The sequence below is a fragment of the Salarias fasciatus genome, chromosome 5, assembly GCF_902148845.1.
Source record: "Salarias fasciatus chromosome 5, fSalaFa1.1, whole genome shotgun sequence".
Taxonomy (NCBI): Eukaryota; Metazoa; Chordata; class Actinopteri; order Blenniiformes; family Blenniidae; genus Salarias; species Salarias fasciatus.
Window position 1 is genome coordinate 11,436,274 of NC_043749.1, and position 23,264 is coordinate 11,459,537.

The 23,264-nt window shown below is 44.4% G+C and overlaps 3 protein-coding genes across 6 annotated transcripts; 1 reads left to right on the forward strand and 2 right to left on the reverse strand.

The window, feature by feature from the left end:
• Positions 1-272: 272 nt before the first annotated feature.
• Positions 273-7,821, reverse strand: dnajc14 (DnaJ (Hsp40) homolog, subfamily C, member 14). Its single transcript, XM_030091139.1, has 7 exons — positions 7,712-7,821; positions 4,926-6,358; positions 4,716-4,822; positions 4,310-4,429; positions 4,034-4,194; positions 3,836-3,938; positions 273-3,430 (listed from the first exon to the last, which is right to left on the reverse strand). The coding sequence occupies exons 2-7, from the start codon at positions 6,111-6,113 to the stop codon at positions 3,136-3,138; spliced, it is 1,974 nt and encodes a 657-aa protein (XP_029946999.1). The 5' UTR covers positions 6,114-6,358; positions 7,712-7,821; the 3' UTR covers positions 273-3,135.
• Positions 7,822-9,982: 2,161 nt separating this feature from the next.
• nab2 (NGFI-A binding protein 2 (EGR1 binding protein 2)) lies at positions 9,983-16,176 on the forward strand. Of its 3 annotated transcripts, none has more exons than XM_030092488.1 (8): positions 9,983-10,191; positions 10,488-10,572; positions 10,862-11,821; positions 11,966-12,099; positions 12,922-12,973; positions 13,103-13,217; positions 13,387-13,572; positions 15,776-16,176. In XM_030092488.1, the coding sequence occupies exons 3-8, from the start codon at positions 10,910-10,912 to the stop codon at positions 15,871-15,873; spliced, it is 1,497 nt and encodes a 498-aa protein (XP_029948348.1). In that variant the 5' UTR covers positions 9,983-10,191; positions 10,488-10,572; positions 10,862-10,909; the 3' UTR covers positions 15,874-16,176. The 3 variants fall into 3 exon arrangements, with proteins under 3 accessions (XP_029948348.1, XP_029948346.1, XP_029948347.1); XM_030092486.1 differs by having other exon boundaries at positions 10,131-10,268; XM_030092487.1 differs by having other exon boundaries at positions 10,131-10,268; positions 10,899-11,821.
• A 2,707-nt stretch (positions 16,177-18,883) lies between these two features.
• Positions 18,884-22,269, reverse strand: LOC115389093 (uncharacterized). Of its 2 annotated transcripts, none has more exons than XM_030092490.1 (5): positions 22,169-22,269; positions 21,212-21,319; positions 20,234-20,362; positions 19,787-20,154; positions 18,884-19,689 (listed from the first exon to the last, which is right to left on the reverse strand). In XM_030092490.1, exons 3-5 carry the CDS (start codon positions 20,343-20,345, stop codon positions 19,498-19,500), a joined length of 672 nt encoding a protein of 223 aa, XP_029948350.1. In that variant the 5' UTR covers positions 20,346-20,362; positions 21,212-21,319; positions 22,169-22,269; the 3' UTR covers positions 18,884-19,497. The 2 variants fall into 2 exon arrangements, with proteins under 2 accessions (XP_029948350.1, XP_029948349.1); XM_030092489.1 differs by having other exon boundaries at positions 20,234-20,365.
• Positions 22,270-23,264: the final 995 nt, after the last annotated feature.

The window sequence follows — 23,264 nt, forward strand, 5'->3', positions numbered from 1 at the left end:
CGAGGGATTTGCGGGCCCCGTCCCGTCTTCGCGGCCGCGGCGCCGTTAGTTAAAAGGTCAGAGAGTGGAAAAGCCATATGAGGTAAAACGGTGACATGGACGTTTACAGGAAAATTAACTATTAAGCCAGTTTCATAGATTTGGCTCCGGTGGTTTTGTAGGTGTCTCTGAAGCACTGCAACAGATTCTTATCGAGACGTTTGTGACGTTGACCTGTGTAACGCTGTAGAGACTGTGTGCATAATGAGCAGAAAAACTGGAAACATTGTGCATATAGGAAATCATCTTTATTTTGAAAAACCAGAGAAAGCAGGGGAAAAGAAACCAAACAGTGATAGATTTTTTAACTGTTTGCCAGCCAGGGAACTCACCTCCTTTGATTCCCTACAAAAAACCCTGATGATTGTCTGATATTTTTATTTTTTTTGCAACAATTCTGCATATTCTGTTGAAAACTTTGAAAGAATCCAAACGAAAATAAATCCAGCGTGTTGGCTCATTCTTTGACTTCTTGAACCTGTTTGACATGCAGAGCTGCATGTTCTCGAGTCAAGGGTGACATGTGGAGAGCGCCATGTGATGTTTGATAACATGGTCACAGATGAGTCCAGTTTCCAAGAGGAGGCCTGATGCAGAGGAGCATTGTGGGTGGAATTCTCCTGGGGCAGAGGTATCAGATCCTGCTCCTGGGCGGCAGCTATCCTGAATTTTCTGCTCTGTCTTTGCTCTTAAGACACCTGAAACTTATCAAGCTCTAAAGACGGCCTGATAAGAAGCGGCTAAACGTGTGACACGACTCCAAAGTTTCCAGCTATGAGAGGTAGAGGCTCACACCTTTCTGATATTGCTCTCCTCCAGCACAACAGGTTCTAAAAGCTTTTATCAAGCTTTCTGAAGAGCTTTATGATGACCTATAAAAAGATTCAGATGTGTCAGAGCAGGGCAAAGTGGAAAACGCAGGACGGCTGCCCTCCAGGACCGCTTCTGGTTCAATCCAGGTGGAGGGCCACAGTCCTGCAGTCCACCTGCTCCAACACGCCTGATGAGGATGAATGGATTTTTTTTTTTTTTTTAAGAGTTCCATAACATTCGTGAAAAGATGGTATGTTAAGAGATTTTAAAAGTAGGAAGCAATGTGGAAAAATCCAACCTTCAAGCTCAAAATTCTATCCCGCTCAGGTAGAAAAACTGATCAGATTTCGCTAAACTTGAACATATTTAATATCTTATTTTAGAGAAAAGAGCACGTCTCTGTCAAAACATCATTCCTCATCAGGGAAACTGGAGAAACATGAAGAATTAGAAACTATTTGACACATGAAGAGAGAAATGGCAAACCTGCTGTCCTGTCCTGAAATCAACTCGAGCAGCGCTCTGCGGCAGGGGCTCCTCGTAAAGCATCCAGACAAAACACGCCATGCACCGCAATCCCATCAAACTGTTCCCATATATCATCTCAAAGCAATAGTAGTAATGGTTGTGCAATCGAATGGTGCTGTTCAAAAAAATGTCACTCATTTAACATTCAGACTTCATAAAACAAACAACAACAACAACAAAAAAAAATTCTCCATTTGCGAGTGAAGCTGTTAGCGTCGCGAGCTACACCTCCTACTCAGCTGCAGCTGGAGGAGTCTGGTTCAGCTAAATCACAGATGACTGTTCAAGCCTCCCTCTGATGCCATTACAGTGGTGGGTGTGCAAATTAACACAAAAGAAGAGGGAAAACACAACAATGGACGTCGCACGCATCGTTACCGGCTGACAATATAAAAAGATTCATCAAAATGCCTTATCTCAGATAATTGCCATATCACTACAGTCTCACAATCTTCATGTCAGGTGTAAACAAAAACAAATCTGTTCTCTTCGATTAAGCTACGAGCGTTAAAGTGTCGCCAACCGGACACGACCGGCCATCGGTGTTCGGGTGTCGTCAATGCCGAGTTCAAGAGAAAGTAAGTGTTTGGATTCGGTCAGCAGCTTAATCTGCTTCGAAAGTCCTCGAATGAAATAAGATGGCACTGAACAACCTTCATTAAATACGAACTCAAAAAAAAAAAAAAAAATGGAATAAATTTCTTTCAGTAGCTGCCTGATCATGTCAGTCCGTTGCGTCGCGGTGGCACAATGCAGAGCCGCGCAAACTCAAACTGATGTTTGGAGGGCGTCTTTTAAAACTTACAGAGTGAATACAGTGCCTTATGTTTAATTTGTAATTTTAATTTTGACAGGAAAAACAAACTAATCGACAAGGTAATTTTCCTGACGGCACGGCTGATAAATCAGGATCGTTTTCAGTCCAAAATTATTAACTTAAGCCATAAAGCCACACACCCTGTCCACTGAAGCCACTGCAACGGGCCGTTTTATATCAGCACAAAATCGTGTCTTTTAATAATTCAGTATGAAGCACTGCCTTTAAATTGCTGTGGGTTAAAAACCTGCTCTGCTTTTCAGAAAATACCAAGTAAAGTTGTTTGTTGTTTCGGATGTTCGGTTTGGCTCCTTTAGACTCTCTCTTGAAATGTGATGGGAGAGACGCGAATCCAGAAACAGATCTAACTGCCACTGGCCCGTGGACGCTGCCCAGACCTTCACTTCTCAGTGACGGCGATCCACGACTCACAGTCCCACCGACTCGAAACCTTCTCCTCAGCTACCGCTCTGCCTGGAGCCCCTCGCTATGAAACCCCATCGACAAAAGTGAGAGAGCGAATGTGTTAAAAATGCAGGTGAGTAACTCATGCAATGAAGGATTTGGCAGGAAATTATGGAGACAAAAAAAAAAAAGAAAAAGGAAAATGTCTCATTACAGCATCCTCATAAAGGCTTTGATGCCAAGGCTACAGCCGTCATTAAGACCCACAACAACAAAAAAAAAACGTAAAGTGAAATGAGAGGTAAAGCACCATCCCTTCAACCCCTCTTTCAATACTTCAGGATTTATTCGCCGCCTGTTCTTCATCATCGTCTGGTCTCCATCTGCTCTGGCTGATCTGACAGCGCCTTTAACCTCCACCAGCCTAAAAACGTTTCAGACCTTGGCACGCCAGCAGGCAGGCGAGAGACAAACATGGCCGATTTTCATTGCGTCCCCGTGTTGCAGTTTCAGAGCACTTGAGTCAACCGACTTCACCTCTGGAAGGGTTTCCGGACCTTCTTCCTCCTCCGGGGCGGTTTGCCGCTTTCGGCCCACGGCTCGCTGGGCTCCGGCCGGTGGCCGCCCGGCATGTAGAAGCTGGTCGGGCCCGGAGGCGGCGTGAACGGGGGAGCGGCGGCGCCGGGCGGGGGATGGTGAGGAGCACCTGGAGGGAAGAAGCTCCCGTTGGCAGACATGTCGTTCGGAGGACCGCCCTTGAAGATCCGGTTGAAGAAGTCCTGCAAGTCGGCGGGGTTGGTGGGACCTGTGGCGTGCTCTGAGGGCGTTCTGCAGGAGAACATCAGAGCAGTCAGAGTTTGTGAGGAAAAGTCACAATGAAATCAACGTCTCTGTGTTTAGAAATCGCTATATGACCGCTGCATGAAAGCACAAGGATCGGGCTGATTCGGTGTATGATGGTACTGTAGTTTAAAACTCTGTATAACTTTTAAAAAATGTAATATTCTGTTAATTAATTGAAGTTTTTGATGGTTTCATCCAAAAACAAACAACACTTCTCCAATACCAAATAACAGCAGACCACACATGTACGCATTTCAAAGAAGAAAAAAAGATTTTGTCATTCAACATCCAAAATTTGTTTAAAATTATTTCATTGCAAAAAGAAGCAGGTCTGATATTTCTGATAACTGTGGTTCCTTTCTGTCCTCTGGTGGACCTGCGGGGACGTACCTGTGTCGTGTAGCGTTGCTGTTGTTCTTAGAACCAAAGGAGATGTGATACGGGACGCGGTGCGTGTCAGGAGAAATCCCTATTCTTTGGCAACCGGCCCACTCTGAAACACGACAGCGGCACAGCGGATCAATGTTCTGCTTTGCCTCTCTTGGTTTATTAATGATGAGTGAGCCACGGCGAACAGCGGATCCTCACCTGTAATGTCATACACCTTTCCATCCATACAAGCAAAGTATGTGATTCGTAGACCCAACATGCTGGACTCGGCCCAAAGGTCCCCCTCCTCCGCACTGTGGCAGCGATTGCACTCAGCACAGAACCGAGCTTCAGCAGGTTCTCGGTCCATCTCAAACCGTCTGCGCGCGCACACACACGTCACAAGGGAAATGCAGGTACAATGAAGTCCTAATACACTAATGCTGAACAGATGATGATGATGATGATGATGATGATGAGCGTCCAGCGACTTACTTGTGCTTCCCCTCACACTTGGTGCACATCATGGTGTTCATGGCTTCCTTCAGATCGTCCTGAAGTTTAGTGAGAAACTCGTTCATGGACTTTGACAGCTCGGTCGCTGCCATTCGCTTCCTGTTCGGGAAGGAAACAAACCATTTGCTGACACAAGGAGATAAATTCACCACAACATTTTGACAACAGATCATCTTCAAAGAATTTCCCAAACAGCTCAATTTTGTTTCTGCCACAATGCTGTTGGGGGAAACATGACTATTTTATGAGTAGTAAGAAAAATGTAAAAGAAATGAAAAAGAACAGCATCAGAATAAACAAGAAATGGAAATAAATGTATTTTTGAACACACAAACTTCATTCACAGTTTTATTATTTATTGTAATGACATATTTTCTGTACTCACAGCTCATACTCTCGCCGTGTCTCTGGGTTACTGACGATGTCCCAGGCAGCTCTCAGGACTTTGAACGCCTCTCCAGCTCGTGGGTGTTTATTCTTGTCTGGATGGACCTGAAAGCGAGGGGATACGGGAAAAAAGGTATAGAGGAGAAACTCAGAATGATTTATTAGTCATGCGCTGAATGGCAACGCTGCTTTTGATTCTCACACACACCTGGACAGCCAACTGTCTGTAGGCCTTTTTCAGCTCTGTCTCGGTGGCGTGCACCTCCACGCCCAGCACCGTGAAGGGGTCCAGCTCGTCCTCCGGCACCTCGGCCAGGGCCAGCAGTCTCTCCAGCTCCTGGCCCGGCTGGCCCCTCCCCGCTCGGCCCGGTGACTCGGGTGTGGACGGAGGGACGCGACCGTCTCTCCTGAAAAGCTTTCGGACTCTGTCTAGCAGGGAGGCGACCCTCTTCCATATTCTGGACTCCTGAAACGCCGTCCAACAGTGTTTCCCCCTCTCTCCTCCAATGTGAACCAGCATGCTCTTCGCCCACTGGGACCCCAGAATTACCAAAACACAGAAAAGTCCAAAACAAGATAAGGCAGCCGTCTTTACCCACTTCAGCGACCAAACCACTTTAGCCCAAATGTCTGCTCCCGTGCATTTCATCCAATTCAGAACCCGACTTGCGTCTGCCTTCATTCCTGGTACGTCGGTGACCTTTACAAAGAGACGCTGTCCAAAGGTGTAGAGTTTTACAATGCCCGTCTCCACTCCAACCCCGCAGTTGTGCGTCAACGTGACAATGATCTCAATCATCATGTGGATGCACGAGATGCACCAGACGCTCACGGACTCCGACAGCATCTCCTTGAAAGCTAAGACGAGCTGGTTGCCCGTTCGCCTGCGGCCCCGGCTCTGTTGGTGGTGGTGGTGGTTGCGTCTGCGAGTCTGCTTGTGCCGACCACCGCCTGACATGATGTTGCCCTTTTGCATGGAGGAAAATGCATTTTGACCACTCTGCTCTAAAACCGACGCGCCACTCCGCAGCTTGCACTTCCTTCCACTTCCCACGCTCCTCCAGCCAGACTCCCCATTCATGTGCTGCTCCTTTGCAGCTTCGTCCTCTTCTTGATTTATAACCTGCGAGTCCTCGAGATCTCCTTGCCTGTGGTCAAAGCCGTCCGAAACCTCCTCAACATCCTCTTTGGCCTCCATGGATCCGCAGTGGTCTGCTTCACCAGTTCCAGCATCTGAGTGAGGGGCTGTGCTTGGAGATTCCTGAGATTTGAGAAAGGCTGTGTTCTCCTCCTGCTCGCAGTCATCGTCGGTCTCCCTGTCCTCCCACTGACTGGCATCGGCAACTAAGGTGGGAACACCATCAGGCATCTCCTCGTCGGCATCCGTGACATCCATTTCCTTCTCGATGCCTCTATCTCTTCACGTGCCTCACAGCTGTCTGACTGGAGCGCTGTAAAGCTGGAATCTCATTGAAGATGGTTTTCTGAGTGAACACCTTGTTGCAGCATCTTGCCCAGAGCCAGGAAAAAACAAGACTGGGAGGTTTTTTTTTTTTTAGTTCAGCCTGTGACCACACACATTAGCAGCCATCTACAGAGTACCAAGGGGTTTCAGATGACTCACATGATGAAGTGGGTCTCCTGCAAAGTGAAACACATACAAGAAGTTATGTTATACTGCAGTTATACAAAGTTACAATCATATTGTTTGCAGGATGCTAACTCGTCTTCCAGTCCTCTTGGTTGTACCAGTAAAGTGTGAAATCTTTCAGAAGTTCTCGGTTTTCTCTCACTGTCAAACACACCCAGACCATGACAGCTTTTAGACCATGAGTGTTAAACGATGGTCCTGGAGGGCCCCTGTCCTGCATATTTGAAATGTTTTCCACCTGCATGTGATTGGGTCTCTTTTTTGGGGCGTTCTTAGACTTGATGATGACCTTATCCAGATATTAATTTGTGTTGAAGTAGGATGAGATGTAAAACATGCAAGACAGGAACCCACCAGGCAGGACCAGCATCAAACATCTCTACTTTTAACAATTCATATTAATGCAAGCCTCTGCACATTAAAGCTGCTGTGGCCATTTTATAGTGTTTGACTAGAGCCACCAAATGTAAATATGATAACAGTACAGCCTATTGTAGCTATGCACATTCAGTTTAACAGTTGGAATAAACATTTTACACAAATGCAAATAATTTAGCCTTAAGATCAGATAAAAGGTACACATAACTTAATATAACCAGTGTAAAAGCAGCAAGTTGCACATTTACAATTATCAAAATCCTTAATACAACACGCATCCCTCCCAAATAAATAAAGGCATCGCCTGATTTGATCGCGTTTACAGAAAATGGGGTACACCAGCAGCGTGCAATTGAATCTGTGTGATTTCATGTGTCATATGATGAGCTGAATTCAACAGACGCCCATGCTTTATTATGCAACAAACACGAGATTCTGATATACTCGTGTTTTGTTTGCTAATTCAGTTAGCCCAAAAGCCAAACGAACTGTGTCTCGATTCGAAGGTAAACCCAACTTAAATCTTCAGTGACAGACAAAGAGCAACAAACAGCTCGGTCGAGGCGAGACCGGCCAGGGTCATCTATTGTTTAATATGAAAAAAAAGCAGCTTTTATGGATTTGGACATCGGCTGGTGTTAGCAGCTCGTTAGCACGAAGCAATCAAAGCAGCAGATCTGACTGACATTATGGGAGCTAAAATTAGCATAGCCTCTGGCAGGCCAACCCGACAATATTTAGACTAAATAAGGCATGAAATGGAGATAAAAGCGACGGTGGCTGTTACCGCCTCGAGCTAACGGACAGCTTACTCTGAGCTAACAGCAGCAGCGAGCTCAACCAGCTAATATTAACACCTTCCTCTGGGTTTTCACCACAAGTCGTGTTTTTATCAGCGGACCTCTCCACTAGAACGGAAAAGTACTCCGCGTTTTGCATATAGACAAACTGGATGGCACATGTACCTCTCAGATAATGGTGTAACCTTGTTTGTTAACAGACAGAGTGTCCGTGTTGTTTTTTTAGCCACTTCTTCTTCGGCTCCTCTGCCTACTTTCTTCCACTTTCTTCTTCCTCCTCCAGCGTCTTCTTCGCAGGTCTTTTTTGACGGTTCAGCACTAACAGGGGGACACTACCGCCACCCAGCGTTTCAGAGGTGACTTATTGTGTTTTACACTATGCAATGCAATTCAATTCAATACAATAGAATGGAAATCATGTATTAATCCCAGAGATCAATTCTTTTAAAGCGTTGCTCCTCATAGGATAGAAGATACAGATAAAATACAATATGAAGTAAAAAATCAGATAAGACAAGATAACATTAAATAAGTAATATCAAATAATTCAAGCTCCCTTTAGTTTTCTTTCTTTGTATATTTAACTTCCTATTGCTCCTGAAGTAAAAGAAACTCACCTTAAAATTACACCAGCAATATACCCTGTTAATTATTTTCTACACAAAAGTTTGATGTAGATCCTTGTATCTTTAATTCAACTGAAAATTTAACTGCAGAAAATAAAATGTCCCCTTGTCAATTTATTTTTGATCTGAAATTGAATCTAAAGCTGATTTTTTTTTTCTCCTGAAAATCAATTAGGGCATATCTTTTACTTCAAGTGACATAATTTTTTACATGAACAACTTTGATGGAAAAGGTACCTTGTCTACCTGATAAAACTTTATTTTTATTTTTTAATCTGGTAAACTTCAAGTACAGTTTTTTTCCATATTGTTTGATATTTTTCTAAGAATTTAGTTTGTCTGCGATGTTGGCAATGATACCTTTGTTGTTTTTTCTCCCTATCTTGTTTGCATATTCTTTGTTCCTGCTGTTGAGCAGGACATCATGGAGGGGTGAGAGACACTGTTCAGGATGGACCTCGGATTGGACCAGATCCTCCCCTGAGACCACCTTCCTCTCCACTCCCACCACGTCACTGGCCTGAATGAATCTGATGGGCCTGGTGGTGTCTGCCACCCTCAGCCTGCTGCCCCAGCTTGAAACAACACAGAGCATAGCTGCAGATGAACTCTAGTGGAGCAAAGTTTACTTGAATACTGAGTGGGACCAGATGTTACCTGAAACAGAATTCTTTAAGTGTTGAATTGACACTGGCCATCCTGGATTCACACCATTGGTTTGGTCTGTTCCTGCTTTGGTTTGTTTTAAACAACCCTATAGGCCGTCTCAAACACATTAAATGAACAAGGTGCTTTGATTAACAGTATATCAAATATATTTTTATTTCAAGCTATGCTTTTGTTTCATTGCATTTATCCTAAAATAACTAACCTGATTTCATTGAATTCATTGTAAAATACCTGAGTATAGTTCATGTATCCATGTGACAGACAAACTTTACATATGAGGTCTATATTGCAACAATGAAACTGAGGTCAGCACAACAGAAAGCAACGACAGTCTGGGATTTACCATAGCCAGACTAAAATTTAGACGCATCCTGAGCATTTAACCTGCCTGTCACAGTGAAATACAGACAAACCTTCAGTCAACTTAGTGTGACCAGTTGGAAGTAGGTGTAAGGTGACTTTCTGACCATTGCACCCTTGTCTCACAGTCTGTTATATAAAAATATCCAAACAAATAATATTCAAATAAATAAATAAATAAATAATCCATACCATACCTTTGGCAGTTTTTCTCATGTTCATACAATTCAAGACAGTTATCAGCTGATTTCGACGGTTTGCTCATGTGTCAGTGTTGGTTAAGCAGAGCTGCTGTATTCCTTTGGAGCCACCAGAGATCACTGGGAGTCAAGGACTTCCCTGTTCTGAACCTGCCAAAAACACTTTTGCACATTTAAAGAAAAACAGACTTTCTAGAATCTAGTGCAGATCTAGGAAAACGCCTTTTGCTTTGGTTTTCAGTGCTGATCATTGAAATGAACACAGTGGAGATGATAAAAGGTAAAAGCAACATGAACTTTCCAGACAATTATCATTTTATTTGCTATAAGCGTTGTTTTTGTGGAACGACCCTTTACGTTCATACATAAATATAATGGCATCATTGAAAAACTGTTGGACTTTGTGGGCTGCTCTCGGAATATTTCACGACCACTGACCTCCCACATGACAGACAGGGAACAAACACTCCACCTCTGTCACTTCTCTTTGTCCTCTGCGTGTTTAATGTTGGTGGGAAACTGTGGGAACCCCCCAGTAGCCTCTGCACACACACACACAAAAAAAAAAAGGACTTGAAGACGTAGAGGGTTAATTTCAAGCCCCCACCACCACCACCCACATGTCCAATTTGAAAGCCGCCTCTCTACCGGGAGAGGAAGGCTCTTTTTCGGTCAGATGGCGTGCTGCAGTCCGCCCCCGTCATTCTCCAGCCCACACAGACAGCAAAAAGGCAGCCAGCGACCAATACGGTGCGCCGGAGGAGGATTTCTGCCAGTGATTTCAGACGAGGTGCGATACGCAAAAGGGGGGATTTACTACGCCGATCCGCGACGGGGAAACGTTGTTGTCGGCGACGAGGCTCGAAGGTAATAAGGGAGGGAAGAGCGACGCGTCCCCGCACAGCCTGTCCTCTCTGTCCTCCAACATCTGGCTCCGCCGAGTCGCCTTTTGTTTTCAGATGCTGCCACTAATCTCAACTGTTTCCATTTCGTGGCAGCCTGGCGTCTTCAGTGTGATTACTTCCAAGTGATCGAGCGAAAAGCTGTTTATCTTTTGATTGATTTTTCTTTAATCTCTTTAATCAGTTTGCCTGCGGTAACGTCGGCCGGTGATTGGAGAGCCACCCCTGCGTAATTACGCGAGTTTTCCCGTCTGCCTGACCTACAGAAGGTAAGATCGATACACTCAGTCAGCCATTTAAGATCTCACATTGGAAATGGTTGTAATACATTGTTTTTATGGAGGAACTGTTTTGAAGCGTGCAATAACTTTGGAATTATATTTTAATGTGCTTATATATATATATATATATATATATATATATATATATATATATATATATATATATATATATATATATATATATATATATATATATATTAATTGCATCTTTAGCAATACTGATTCATCTCGTCTTTATTTAAAAGAATAACTTGGACAGGGGTTTCTCCACCTGCAGGTTCATGTGTTTCCTTTCTCCTGCCTAAACTTTCCAGTGCAGCGTGCCATGTCTCTGCCACGCACGCTTGGGGAGTTACAACTGTACCGGGTGCTGCAGAGGGCCAACCTGCTGGCCTATTATGAAACCTTTATCCAGCAGGGTGGGGACGACGTGCAGCAGCTCTGCGAGGCCGCGGAGGAGGAATTTCTGGAGATCATGGCACTAGTTGGCATGGCCACCAAGCCGCTGCATGTGCGTAGGCTGCAGAAGGCCCTCCGAGACTGGGCGGCCAACCCTGCCCTGTTCAGCCAGCCGGTGGCCAGCGTCCCCCTGGGGGGCATCCCGCTCTTCAAAGTCGACGGGACGGGCTCGAGCGGGTCGGCCGGCGGGCCCAGGAAGTCTGTGACCAACGGCCAGCCGGGGTCCCCCTGCGAACGGGAGGACCGAGCATGTCTCACGCCGATGCACAGCGGGAGCCCGAGGAGCCCGTGCTCCCAGGCGTCCCCGCAGCCGCCCGACGCTCACTACAGAGAGAAACTGTCGCCCATGGATCCGCACTGGCTCAGCCCGGAGCCCGACGGGAACGGGAACCTGTCCTCGGCCTCCGGAATCGAGGAGGAGCCGCCCAGCCCGCCCCTGCTGCCGGCCGGCCCCCCCGGTCCCTCCGTATCTCCGAGCCCCTCCGCGTCGTTTACCCCGGCGGCCATGTCGGCCTGGCCCGGGGGACAGCTGGACGGCGAGACGGCCAGGGCTGTGGTGGAGAGCGTGGAACGACTCCTCAGGACCCTGCCTCGGTCGGATCCCACCGAGGTCAAGACTTTGCTGAGGATGAACAAGAAGCTGGCGAAGACCGTGGGGCACATCTTCAGAATGGGCTCCCAGGATGCAAACAAGGAGGAGGAGATCCGGAAGTACAGTCTCATCTACGGGCGCTTCGACTCCAAGAGGAGAGAAGGCAAGCAGCTCACACATCATGAGGTAAAAAGAGTTTGGATGTCAACCGCGTCACATGTTCATTAAAGTTTATCTTGTGAGCCAGAGGGCGGGTTCAATCACAAACTTGGAAACAAAATGTCTCAAAAATCCTTCCAGTTCATCGCTGACTGTTTGTTTCCTCCTCAGCTGATCATCAACGAAGCCGCAGCGCAGTTCTGCATGCGTGACAATGCCCTTCTGCTCAGACGGGTGGAGCTCTTCTCCCTGGCTCGGCAGGTGGCGAGAAAATGTGCCTACACCTCCACACTGAAGCACGCAAGGTGAGAGCACAGCCTGCAGAGGAAAGTGGCTCCATCACCAGCACACAATAACAGACACACGTCATGCCTGATGAATCTAAAAGGTTAATCCACTCCTCCAGAGACATTTAAACAATGTAGAGCATGATATGAAGCCACATGTGAAATAAAAGTGAATGAAGTCATTTCAAAGCTTATATTTAGGACATTCCACATGCACCAGGTGGTTTGGATGAGTCATTTGCTCACCGGTGCTTTTATTATCAGAATGAACCTGGTTCAGATCGCACTGGGAATAAAACTCAAACACCTGTAGTGTTACTTCAAAAGCTGACCGGGAAGACAGAAAAACACAAATATGCTGTGAATGCATTGATCTGTACGAAACATTTCTTTGATTTCATAAAGGTGGATATTACATCTTTCGAACAATCAGTGAGAGGACTTTTAACCAATACTAAAAACTCAAATTTTAAATGAGTAACTTTTGAGTGAGATTTTCAGATATATGTGCTCATAATATTCAACTGACGCTGTGTTGTAGTATTACTACAAAACATTTACTTTGGATGATATTCAAGAAAACATACAAAAAGGTATCAAAGTCCTGCAATCACACTCAATTATTGATGTGAAATAAAACATATTTGTCTGTTTAATTAACTTTTGTTAATGGTTGATTTACTTGATAAACCTCTTGAGGTGTTTTTCCAAAGGGGTCCAAACGAAGTAAGATTAAAAAGACAGCCGTCGCCTTCTGGCTGTCTTTGCAAGTCAAATAAAAGTAGCAGTACAAACATGCACTGTTACCTTCAGGCCTTCACACTGTTTACCCTCCTGCAGGTCGAATCCGGATGAGAACAACATATTACCCCAGAAGAGAGCGAGACATGAGGTGAGGCTCCAGAGCCGCTGCTCGCCACACAATGAGTCTCACCGGGTCAAAGTTTCGGTCGTTTCTCAGTCATTTACTGTGATTATTCAGCGTTTGGCTGACTGTGTTTGTCATGCGTGCGTATTCTAGGTGATGGTGCCTGAGAGTGTGTCATCGCTTCTCGGAGTGGAGGGATCTGAAGGCTTGAGTCAACGAGCGGACGAAGACAGCCTATCCGCAGAAAGCCTGGACGGCGCATCGCATGGTAAAAAAAAACAACCTCAAGCCACGAAAATAAAGATTCATATTAAAATAGAATAAATAAATAAAGAATTCCAAAGTACCTATTTGCAAGAATCATCTTCTCCAGACCTCGTTTCTATAAATAACTGTTGGAAAACAGCATTTAAACCCACATGTGTCTGTCCCGGCAGACATGGGCTCACAGTGCAACCAGTCCCCGTCGCCCCGTCCCCACGGCGACGCCTCCAACCCCGCCAGCTGGAGCCGCCACCTCATACAGCAGACCCTCATGGACGAGGGGCTGCGGCTGGCCCGGATGGTGTCACACGATCGGGCGGGGAAGCTCAGCCTGGGGTCAGAAGGTCCTCACTCCACAGGTGACTTTCCCAGTAAACACTCATCAGTGTTGTGTGCTTCATAAACAGTTACAAAAATAATAAAACAAAACAAAACAAAAAAAAAAGCATGTATCTATTTTGTGGTGTTTGCTCAAGTCTGTGCAGCTCAGAGTTTTGAAAATGTGCTTGTTTACTTTGTGAGAGCATCAGATTGACACCTGTGTGGTAAATGTGAGTGGAAGTGGAAGCAGTTCTACATAATTTTATAAAATTTTTTCTAAATCGTGTTAATTTGTGAGCTTTAGAAGGCACTTCTTCCTGCTTTATACATCTCAATCAAACAAATCCATGCTCAGGATTTTTCCCTTCCTGAGCTAAACTGCTGTGCTCCTGGCATTTTTTTAAGATTTATTGTTAAAATGTCGCAGTGGTATCAATCTTTTCATCTGAGTCTCTGCAAATAAACAAAAAGGAAATGAAAACGTCTTTTCCCGGGATCTGGGGTGAGATGGGGTTGTTTTGAAAATGACAGACAGAGACTCCCTAACCTCTCCTAACAATGAATATTTTATAGCTCCACGGTTTGAACCCTTATGAGTCACAATCTCTCCGAGGCGACGCCTCCCACCACGCGCTGTTGAGCTTCAGCAGACTGTAAATTAGAGAGGATAGAAGTTAGAGGGGAAAACTAGAAGGAGGGGGGGAGAGGAAGAGAGCGAGAAAAGGGGGGCAGAGGAGAGAAAAAGAGAGATAGGGAAGTGGCGACGGCGGTGGCGGTGGTGTTACGCTGTAGAGTTTTTCTGATGCATCACAGCGTCTCGCAAAAAATAAAAGAGAAGGAAAAAGAAAAAAAGAAAAGAAAAGCAAGTGATCTGGGCAAGTTAGTTGTTCTGGGCTGTGATAGCCAGTCGAGAAGATGAAGCGAGGAGAAGGAAGCCAGCAAAGACATGAGGGGGCGGTGAGGGAGGGGAGGGGAGGGGGGGGGTAGGAAGTTCTCTGTGGGCGGCAGCATCAGAACCCCCCCCCTCCCTCCTCCTCCTCGGCAGCCGGCTGACGTCAGAGTGTGTTAGGTGTGTGGGCTGAAGGGCGGGATGGATGGGGCGTGGGGGCGAAGGAGTAGGAGGTAATTGGAGGGGCGTTGCATTGACTCACCAAGCGACAGTGTACAAAAATAAAACCTGTGGGCAGGAAAATGGCACAGTCTTTTTTTTCTACATGTTCTCCCTCTACCAAAAGGACTGCGGAAATAACAAAAAAAAAAAAAAAAAAAAAAAAAATGACATATGTTTTATCTCTGGCGTCGATCTGCCTCACTTTGTGTTTTTTTCCCTCTCTTATCTCTCACTCATCCAAGTTTCCTTTTTTTTAAAAAAAAACCATTAATCATAACTTTCTCTCACTTCCTCTGAACGTCACCATAGTCAGAACTTTTATTCTATTTTCACTTTATCTCAATTTGTGTCCCTCTCAGTCCTTCATTTACATTTTTACTAATAAACTGTCAACAAAAATTTCCTACTGTTTAAATAAACCACGTCTTTGTGTCGTATTAAAAAAAATGTGCTCATGATTTATTTTTACTTTAATATTCCCATTCTGTATACTCTTATATATTGCTACATTTTGCAAAATTGTCTCAGTGGAAGGATTTTTAAAAACAGCAATGACAATAAATGATGGATTGTTGCACTAATAGATGTAAATGAAGTGACTAATAGATATAAATGAAGTGCTCTGGGTGCTAATTGGACCTCAGACTGAACAAGGCTGCTGTAAATTGTTTATGCAGATGTGTCAATAATACACACAGTTGTGCTTATTCTTAGAGATCTGCAATCTGATGAGACGTATCAGTGTATCAGTCCAAATACAATCCTTTGATTTATTTTCTGTCCTGCTCTCATGATCTGCTGCCTTCGTCACTTGCCTCATCGCTTGCCAAAAAAGATCTCATTAAGCTGCGTTCCTGGAGACGTCCTGTTATCCAACAGCTTGGGTTGGTCATCCGAAGCCGCGATGATTTCACTCCACGTGGGAGAGTTTCTTGCTGAATTCCCCCAAACTAGTTTTTCAAAAGGTCTTAAAACACCAGTTGCATCTTGGTCGCTCTCAGCTGAGTCGTGTGTGATTTTAAGGCGTAACATGTGATCCTACAAAACAAAATGAACTCCTTGAGATGTTTTTTTTTTTTTTTTTTTTTTTTATGGGTTTGTCTCATTTTGAACTTCACGTCTCTCCACAGACCACGACAGTAAAGCCGAGAGGCAGAGCTCCATAGCAGTGTGCAGGAGCAGTAGCCCCTGTGTCACCAAAGACGAGTCCAACCACCGGGGGAAATGAAACCCTCAGGGGTTTTCAGGAGAACTCTGCGCTCGAGCCGGACGGTGAAATCCTGCTGCAGCCGTTTCCTGTTCGGACTGCGTGCGTTTCACTGTCCTCTCATGGAAAGAACACTCTTCAGTCCACTATCAAAACAGTGGAATGGGTGAAATTATCAGCAGCGAATCTCACAAATCCACAGTGACTTTTGAATCTTCAAGGTGCGAAAGAAGCCCAAAATGTTCCCATGTGATTTACATTCGATCAGCGTGAAGGGACAGGGGCAGATCTTTGACAATATGTCCTGCAGATGTCAGCTGACAGAAATCCCACTGATTTTGTTGTGAACAAAGTGTGGAAGGAGCCACCAGCTGCACATAAAGTGAGCTCAACTCGACAACTGTGGAAACGGACTTGCTTTCTCCACCGAGTGACACAACGTAGTCGTGGAAATTGAGATTTTATTTTATTTTATTTTTTAATAGAGACTCTTATCCAGCTACAGTGTGCTTTGCTAACAGTATGATTTCCTCCCTGCAGCTCCTCGCCCTCAGGAAACAGTCATAGACGTTCCGGTTTACACAGTCATGAATGATATCTGTGTCATAGTTGAAAAAAAGAAGACTTTTGGCATGTGTTAGTTTAGATTTCAGTGAGCATGCACACCAACACCAACATCTGAGGCCTTTCGTCCTTTGCTGCTTCGTCTTCATGTCCCGTCGTGTCTGAGCAGTCAGAGATGTAAAGGTCTTCATCTGCTCGCTCACATCTCAGCTGGCCAAACGTTTCAGGCCTTCTTTTTAGAGCAGTTCTTTTACCTGTGTGAAAAATCGACTTAGAACATCTTTTTTGAGGCCGAGTGACGGAAAACAAGTGCAACAAGTTGTGCCACCTGTACAGCCTCTGAGAAGACGACTTTTAAGAATAAGTTGCAGCAAATTAAAAAAAGAAAAAAGGTCACTACATCGTTTTCAGAAAGGTGTTTATGGGTTTTTCAGGTGTAACAGAAACTTAAAATGTAGAGATGTGTCTTTACTGTAGTTTCAGAATAACAAGGTGAATATCACTTCAGTTTTTCTTACACTTCTGTTCTAACTGGAGATTTACAAGAGGATGACGAGTCTCTTTACTTTGCAAGGTTCCGATAAAACAGAAACACATGCAGAAGTTCGCAGCCAGTGGCCACCCAGTGCAGCTCCTATGAGTTATGTCAGCTTACGTGGACCAGAGAAAGAAGTGTCGAGACTTATTGAGACGCCTCATGTTGATAAAAACGCTTTGGTTTCTGTAAACTAATCTCAGTGTTTGTCAGTGAGGTAGCTTCCTGTGCGTCAGTTCCACCAGCCTGTCTCTTGAGCAGTAGTAACCTCCGTTTATTATGTTGCAAAACAGATTATTTATTTTGTTACATCTCAATAAATGTTATTTTACTGATTAAAGCCTCAACATGTTGCATTGTTTTCCACCAAGAATCTTTTTCTTTTTTTTTTCTTTCTTTCTTTTTTGCATCTTGGCAGCTCTGATGTGTGGAAGAGGCTGCAGGAGCTGCGTCACACACACAGCAACACCTCTGCTGTCGTCTTGTTTGTTGCGCTGATGCTCCGCGTCGAGCCTCGGCGCTCGCATGACTCACCTGAACCACTGATGTCAGCCGCTCTCATCCACACAGGGCAACCTGGAGACAGCGAGGACCACCAAGACACAGGAGCACAAGCCAGATCTCAGAGTAGCCAGGGTCTGCTTCATCAGACGGTCCAAGGATGGCTGTCAGAGGGTGGTACAAGCCTCCTCTCGGGGGCGCCAGAGAGCTTTAGATGTAGAAGAGGGGCAACTCTTGAAATGAATGTAGGAGGAAACCAAAGGTGGCCTCCAGTGTGGGGCTGAAACAAAAGGCGTCTCAACATTCTTATAGTGTACAACACTTCAATGGAAACCTGGTCAGAGATTTGACCCCCCCAAAAAAAAAAAAAAAAACTTTTATTCAAAACTAATTGTATCCGAGTTGGTCTTGGTGAATGTGAAAACAGATCATAAAAAGAGCCGCCATCATCAGTCAGCTGTCAGTGCAACTAATTGAGGCATCAAATCTTTGTGTCTATTCTTAGCCAGGATTCTTTTCTCATCCTGCAGCAACAGAATGATCATTAAAAAAAAAACAATGAAAACAGGAAACCAAGTAATCAGCTTAATATAATATCATCAACTTAAAAGGGCCTTTTGAAATCCTTCACAACAAACACATTTTTGTACAAAGTAGTTACAGTTCCTGATATTCTGACAATATTTCCTAACAATTTTTGTTTGCTGCTTAACTCACAAATGTTTCAGAAATGTGGCATATCTAATTCACATACAACCTATCAAACAACTATTAGTGTGGAGCTCCAGAGTCTTATGCAATGTGCTTATTATTGTTAGGTCTAGACTCTAGATAAGTTAATTTTATTATTGCATATTTTTCAATAGAAATCTCTAGAAGATGCTTTAAAAAATTCAAATCTGGGCTCGTGAGCCCTTTTGAGTGCAGTTTGCATGTTCTTCCCACACGTGCTTGGTTCCTCTCCCGATAGTCAGGTTTCATTCATCAAACAGTAGTGGCTGACAGGAGAGCGAAACACATTTAAAAGTGGAATTCTGCTTCTTCATATTCCCCTGTCAACCAGCCATTCTGAGTAAGGTTGTGAAAACTCAGCGAGGGACTAAAACAGCTGTCAGGACCACGGAGTCTGACCTCCAGTCAGCACCTCACAGAGACAATAGACACATGGCAGTACAGCACCTCACACACACTGAACATTCTCTGTTGAATCTAAAAGCTTCAAATGAAACATGTAGATCCCAGAATCTGCAGAGGCACACTCGGACAAGAGCAGTTAATTCCTCCCACCATCTAAAGACGTTTATATTATTGAGTGAACTGACATCTGCACATTGCCCATCTGTGTACGAACAAGTGTTTGCCGTCTGGTGATGCGTCGAGGTCAAAGCTCGACAAAAAGGATGGATTAAGCTCAGACACAAAGTTATGAGTTGCATGTGAAGTTTATTACTCTCTAACCTTCAAAACAACTCAGAATATTACTGACAAATACAGTTGAGGTGAATGTTGTCTGCACATCATATTATGTATGACTTGCATACCGAACCGTCCATAACCAGGAGTAAACTTCAATATCTCACAAACATGGCAGTAATCAGTAATGATTTCCAGGAGCATCCAATGTATGTTTAGAGTTCGCATCCATTGCTGGATGGAACATTTTCCAAAAACTAGACAGTCAATTGTGATCACAGAGAGAGTTTTTCCACAGATTTCACAGGAGTAGTTTTTCATGAATATGAATGTAAAAAAAATATGTAAAAAACAAACAAAAAAATTCTTAGCTCGTGTAAACATCAAAAGTTCATCTTTAAGCCCTTTAGAGGAAGCCATAATAAAGATGATTGGGTGGACGGATAACAACATGAGTCGTCTCCGTCCTGACAGTCTGAGCTTCACACTTGATGTAAGTTTAAACATTTGAACATTCCTTCATTGATTGAAAAGATTTATTCAATCAGGTAAAAAAAAAAAAAACTTTAAAAAGTTGCAATTAAAATGATGACAAAGGAGAGTTCACTGCAGCATCATGGGACAAGATGGGACTAGGTGACGTGAGTGTAGAGATGCCGGAGGAACTCTCCTCTGGTCGTGGTGTCTCCTGGAAAGACGGCCTCGCAGAATTCACACACGTGAGACTGCAGCGCCACGTCCGACATCAGCACGCCGCCAGACGGGCAGAAATGGTCACCACGACCACCGACGCCACCCGGGGAGGGACCGTCCGTCACCGGCATCTGGCATGAAGACAAAGGAGGAGTTGGTTTGAGAAGGACATGGAGGAGAGCAGAGGCAGAGTGGAGGACCGGAGAACACAGCAGGGACGACTCAAACCTGTCGTCTGGGGAGAGTGCTCTCCTCATGAGTCGGACTTTGTTTCTGATGTTTAGATTCACTGCTCAAGGCTCCATGGCTTTTCAAGGAGTCCAGGGAGAGTAGAAATGGAGATTTCGGATCCACCTTCATGCCCTCCTTTCTCTGCAGAGGAATATCCACACGCAGCTTGGACATATCTTCAGCAAGGACGTCGGAGAAAATCCCCACGTTCCTTGAAAAACGATCAAAGCCACACTGTTCTGCAGGCGTCTGAGCCGCCGGCGGTCCTGGCTGAGGAGCTTCATGGGGGTAAACCGGCATCGCTTTGGAACACTGGACCGGGATGGACATGAGTTCACTCACATCTGCAGTGGGAACGGAAGCACCTGCAGGAAGAGGACTGCTGGCGTTCAGTGCATCACGACAGGCTCGTTTATGAGCAACACGCTGCAGGCACGCACAGACCTTGCTGCTTCTGCAGGGCTGTTGTGAGCTGGTGCAACATGGCAGCCTGTTTCATACAAAGGGACCTCAGGTGAATGAACTGCTGGTACAGTTCCCTGTAAGCCTCCTCCATTGTGCGGGCTCAGGAACCTGCTAATAGTAAACATCAGAGGAAATCACACTGAGCGACACTGTTCACTGGTTATCTGATGTTTAATTATTCCTATATATTTCGTGCTGCCACCCAGAGCTGCTAAATGCGTTCTTGCTGTTTCTGGATCTATCATAAATCACAAATGAATACATGCAGCATGTTCATATGATACTCTATTCAATGAAATTCAACCTCCAGGTCAGCAGGTGTTTACACAGGAGAAAACCAATAAAAAAAAAAAAAAAACTCTTGTAAGATTAAAAACAGTTGGAATTAATATTTTATCAGTAGTTCTGACAAATCAGAGCCGCAAGTTCTTAATGACAAAAAAAAAAAAAAAAATCATATAATCAGGCATTAATAACGATTTGCCTTGGTATGGTACAGATACATTTGTATGAATTACCAGCTTAATTACTACAGTATCCAGCCAAAACAGACAGAAAATCACATGTGTAACCATGAACACTGGCTGATAAACACTGGGCTGTACATTTATATATAGCCGAGGACAACACTGACAGGTGGCTCATTAGCAAAGTAACTGGCAATGTTTTGAGGAGAATTAACAACTAAATGCACTATGTCTGTTAACTTTCAGTTTTATTTTCTGTATGCGGAAAATATTTCTTTGGCATGTCTGTGAGTTTAATTTGTTTGTTTTTTTTTTGTTTTCCCTGTCTTGTCAATTTACCAAGAAAAAAAAGCCCCACATGGTTGTCACTGCCAGTTTACTGCAGAAGAGGGGCAAGACAGCAGGTGTGTGTTGGTGCTCAGTGTGTTTGCAGTGTCCACATACTGTCAGCCATGCTTCATTTATATTTTTGATATTGATGATTACTCACCTCTTTGTTAGCTTGTGTGCATACTTCGCTCCAACAGTTCCTCCTGAGTCCTTATCAGAAACTCTATCAAGAGTCGTCTCCTTCCTGTTATTGTCCAGAATCCATTTACTGCAAGGAAATCATAAGGATTATCTTTGAATAAAGTCACATTAAGAAGTCTGTCCCCACTCTGGAGGGAAAATGAAGGCTAATCCACTGATCTGAGCATGTAGAGTTTGTTGTAGTGATACGTGCTGAAGACAAGGAAGTAGCACAAAAAAAGAGAAGTGAAAGTCAAAGGGAAGCACACCATCTTTCAGCTTGAGAGCCAGTGGAGCAGTTTTGTAGCCTAAAAATGAAAGAGGAAAGAGCCTCGGCCAACTGTTACGTTACAGTACGATAAACACAGAACGTTTCAGGTCTATGCTTTTTCTTCCATCTAGTTTTTATTCAACCACTTTTAACCAGAGAGGCATTTAATATAAAACATCCTTTTTCTAAACTTTGTCAGTGGCATTGTAGAAAGTCCCTCTGGAGAAAACTGTTGTGAAGGACAATGAAAAATTCCCCCATGGATGATTTTTTGGGCCTGGATTTCCCTGTAATCTATCCACTGCTGCTTGTCATGAGAGCCCAGCCAGATTATAATCTGTCATCTAAAAGAACATTTAAACAACTAGTAGAAAAGAGTTCATCAACGTTTCTGTGACTCATGAAACTCTTTCACAGAGCTACATAGAAATGAGAACTGAAAACAAAAATGACTTTCATATTTTAAGAGATATATATATATTTCTCTCATATCCTCACATTCTATACCAGAGAAACATCTTTAAACGTTCACAGCTCTTTAACATTGTGTAATCGGCTCAGTTTCTTGCAAAACAAGCGGAACTCACTTTAGTTTTTTTGTGAACTAAACCATGTGACGAAAGTCTGCTGAAACGGGTGATAATTAGAAAAACGGCGGCTACTCACAGTGGTCGGCCTTTTCCCAGCAGGAAGTGCAGACGCACGCACTGACGACTGGAAAAAAGGAGCCGCACTTTTTTTTCCCTTCATGCCACCATGACGTCACGTCACCTGCACGCACGCGCTCACCTGCGTCAAACCAGGTGGACCTGGCCAAACCTCTTCCGTTTCCTCAAAGTTTCAAAGTAAAAGCGGAACTGCGACGGAGGACTGAAAGTTCAGTTCAGGTAAGTTTAGCCTCACGCTGTGGGAACAGTCGCGTTTTGCGCTTTTATTTGATGGTTCTTCTTGTCAAGCTTTGAAATTAATGTATGAAAATAAAAGCAGAATAAATTAATAGAATAAGCTATAGCAGACACACAATTAAATACATTTGGCTTACTGCAACTCAATGAAAGGAAGAGAAAAAAGGAAACCTCCTAAGACTGTTGGTCGTTACAAAAAATATCAATCACCTGTTGCCTTAAGCTCAGGTCAACTGTCCACATGTCCATGTATCTTTGAGCAGGACACTGAACCCCAAACTATTCCTAATCAATGAAGCTTGCATGGCAGCTGCCTCCATTGGTGTTTGAATAGGTTAACATGATTAACAGAGTGAGGCACTTTGGGGACCGCTCAAGTGGTGGAAAAGTGTTACATAGAGCAGGATGATGTTTCTGAACCCTGGTCCTCGAGGCCCAGTGTCCTGCATGTTTTACCCCTCTCCCAGTTGGAACACACCTGATTGCAATGAGAGGTAATCATTGGGCTGCTTGTAAAGAAGCCCAGTAATTAGCTCTCATTGCAATCAGGTGGGCTCTCAGATAATTATTCAGATCCACTTTGGCTGTGTGTACAAGCTGAAATGTTTTGGACAAGGATCTGTGAAGACCCGTTGATGTCTGGGCAATCTTATACCAGTAGCACATGTGCTTTTCTTCCTTCTATTCCTGCCAGTGGTTGGTGGGGCCTTGGCTGTTGTGACCCAGAAGGATCATGTCCTGCCTAGTGGCCTGATGGTTTGGGGCCCTGTGCCACTTCTTCTCCTGCTGGCTTCTCCTGCCCGGGGTGGGCTTTTTCTGCTTTCTTCCTGTCTTGCCTCCTGGGCTGGGGGTGTGGT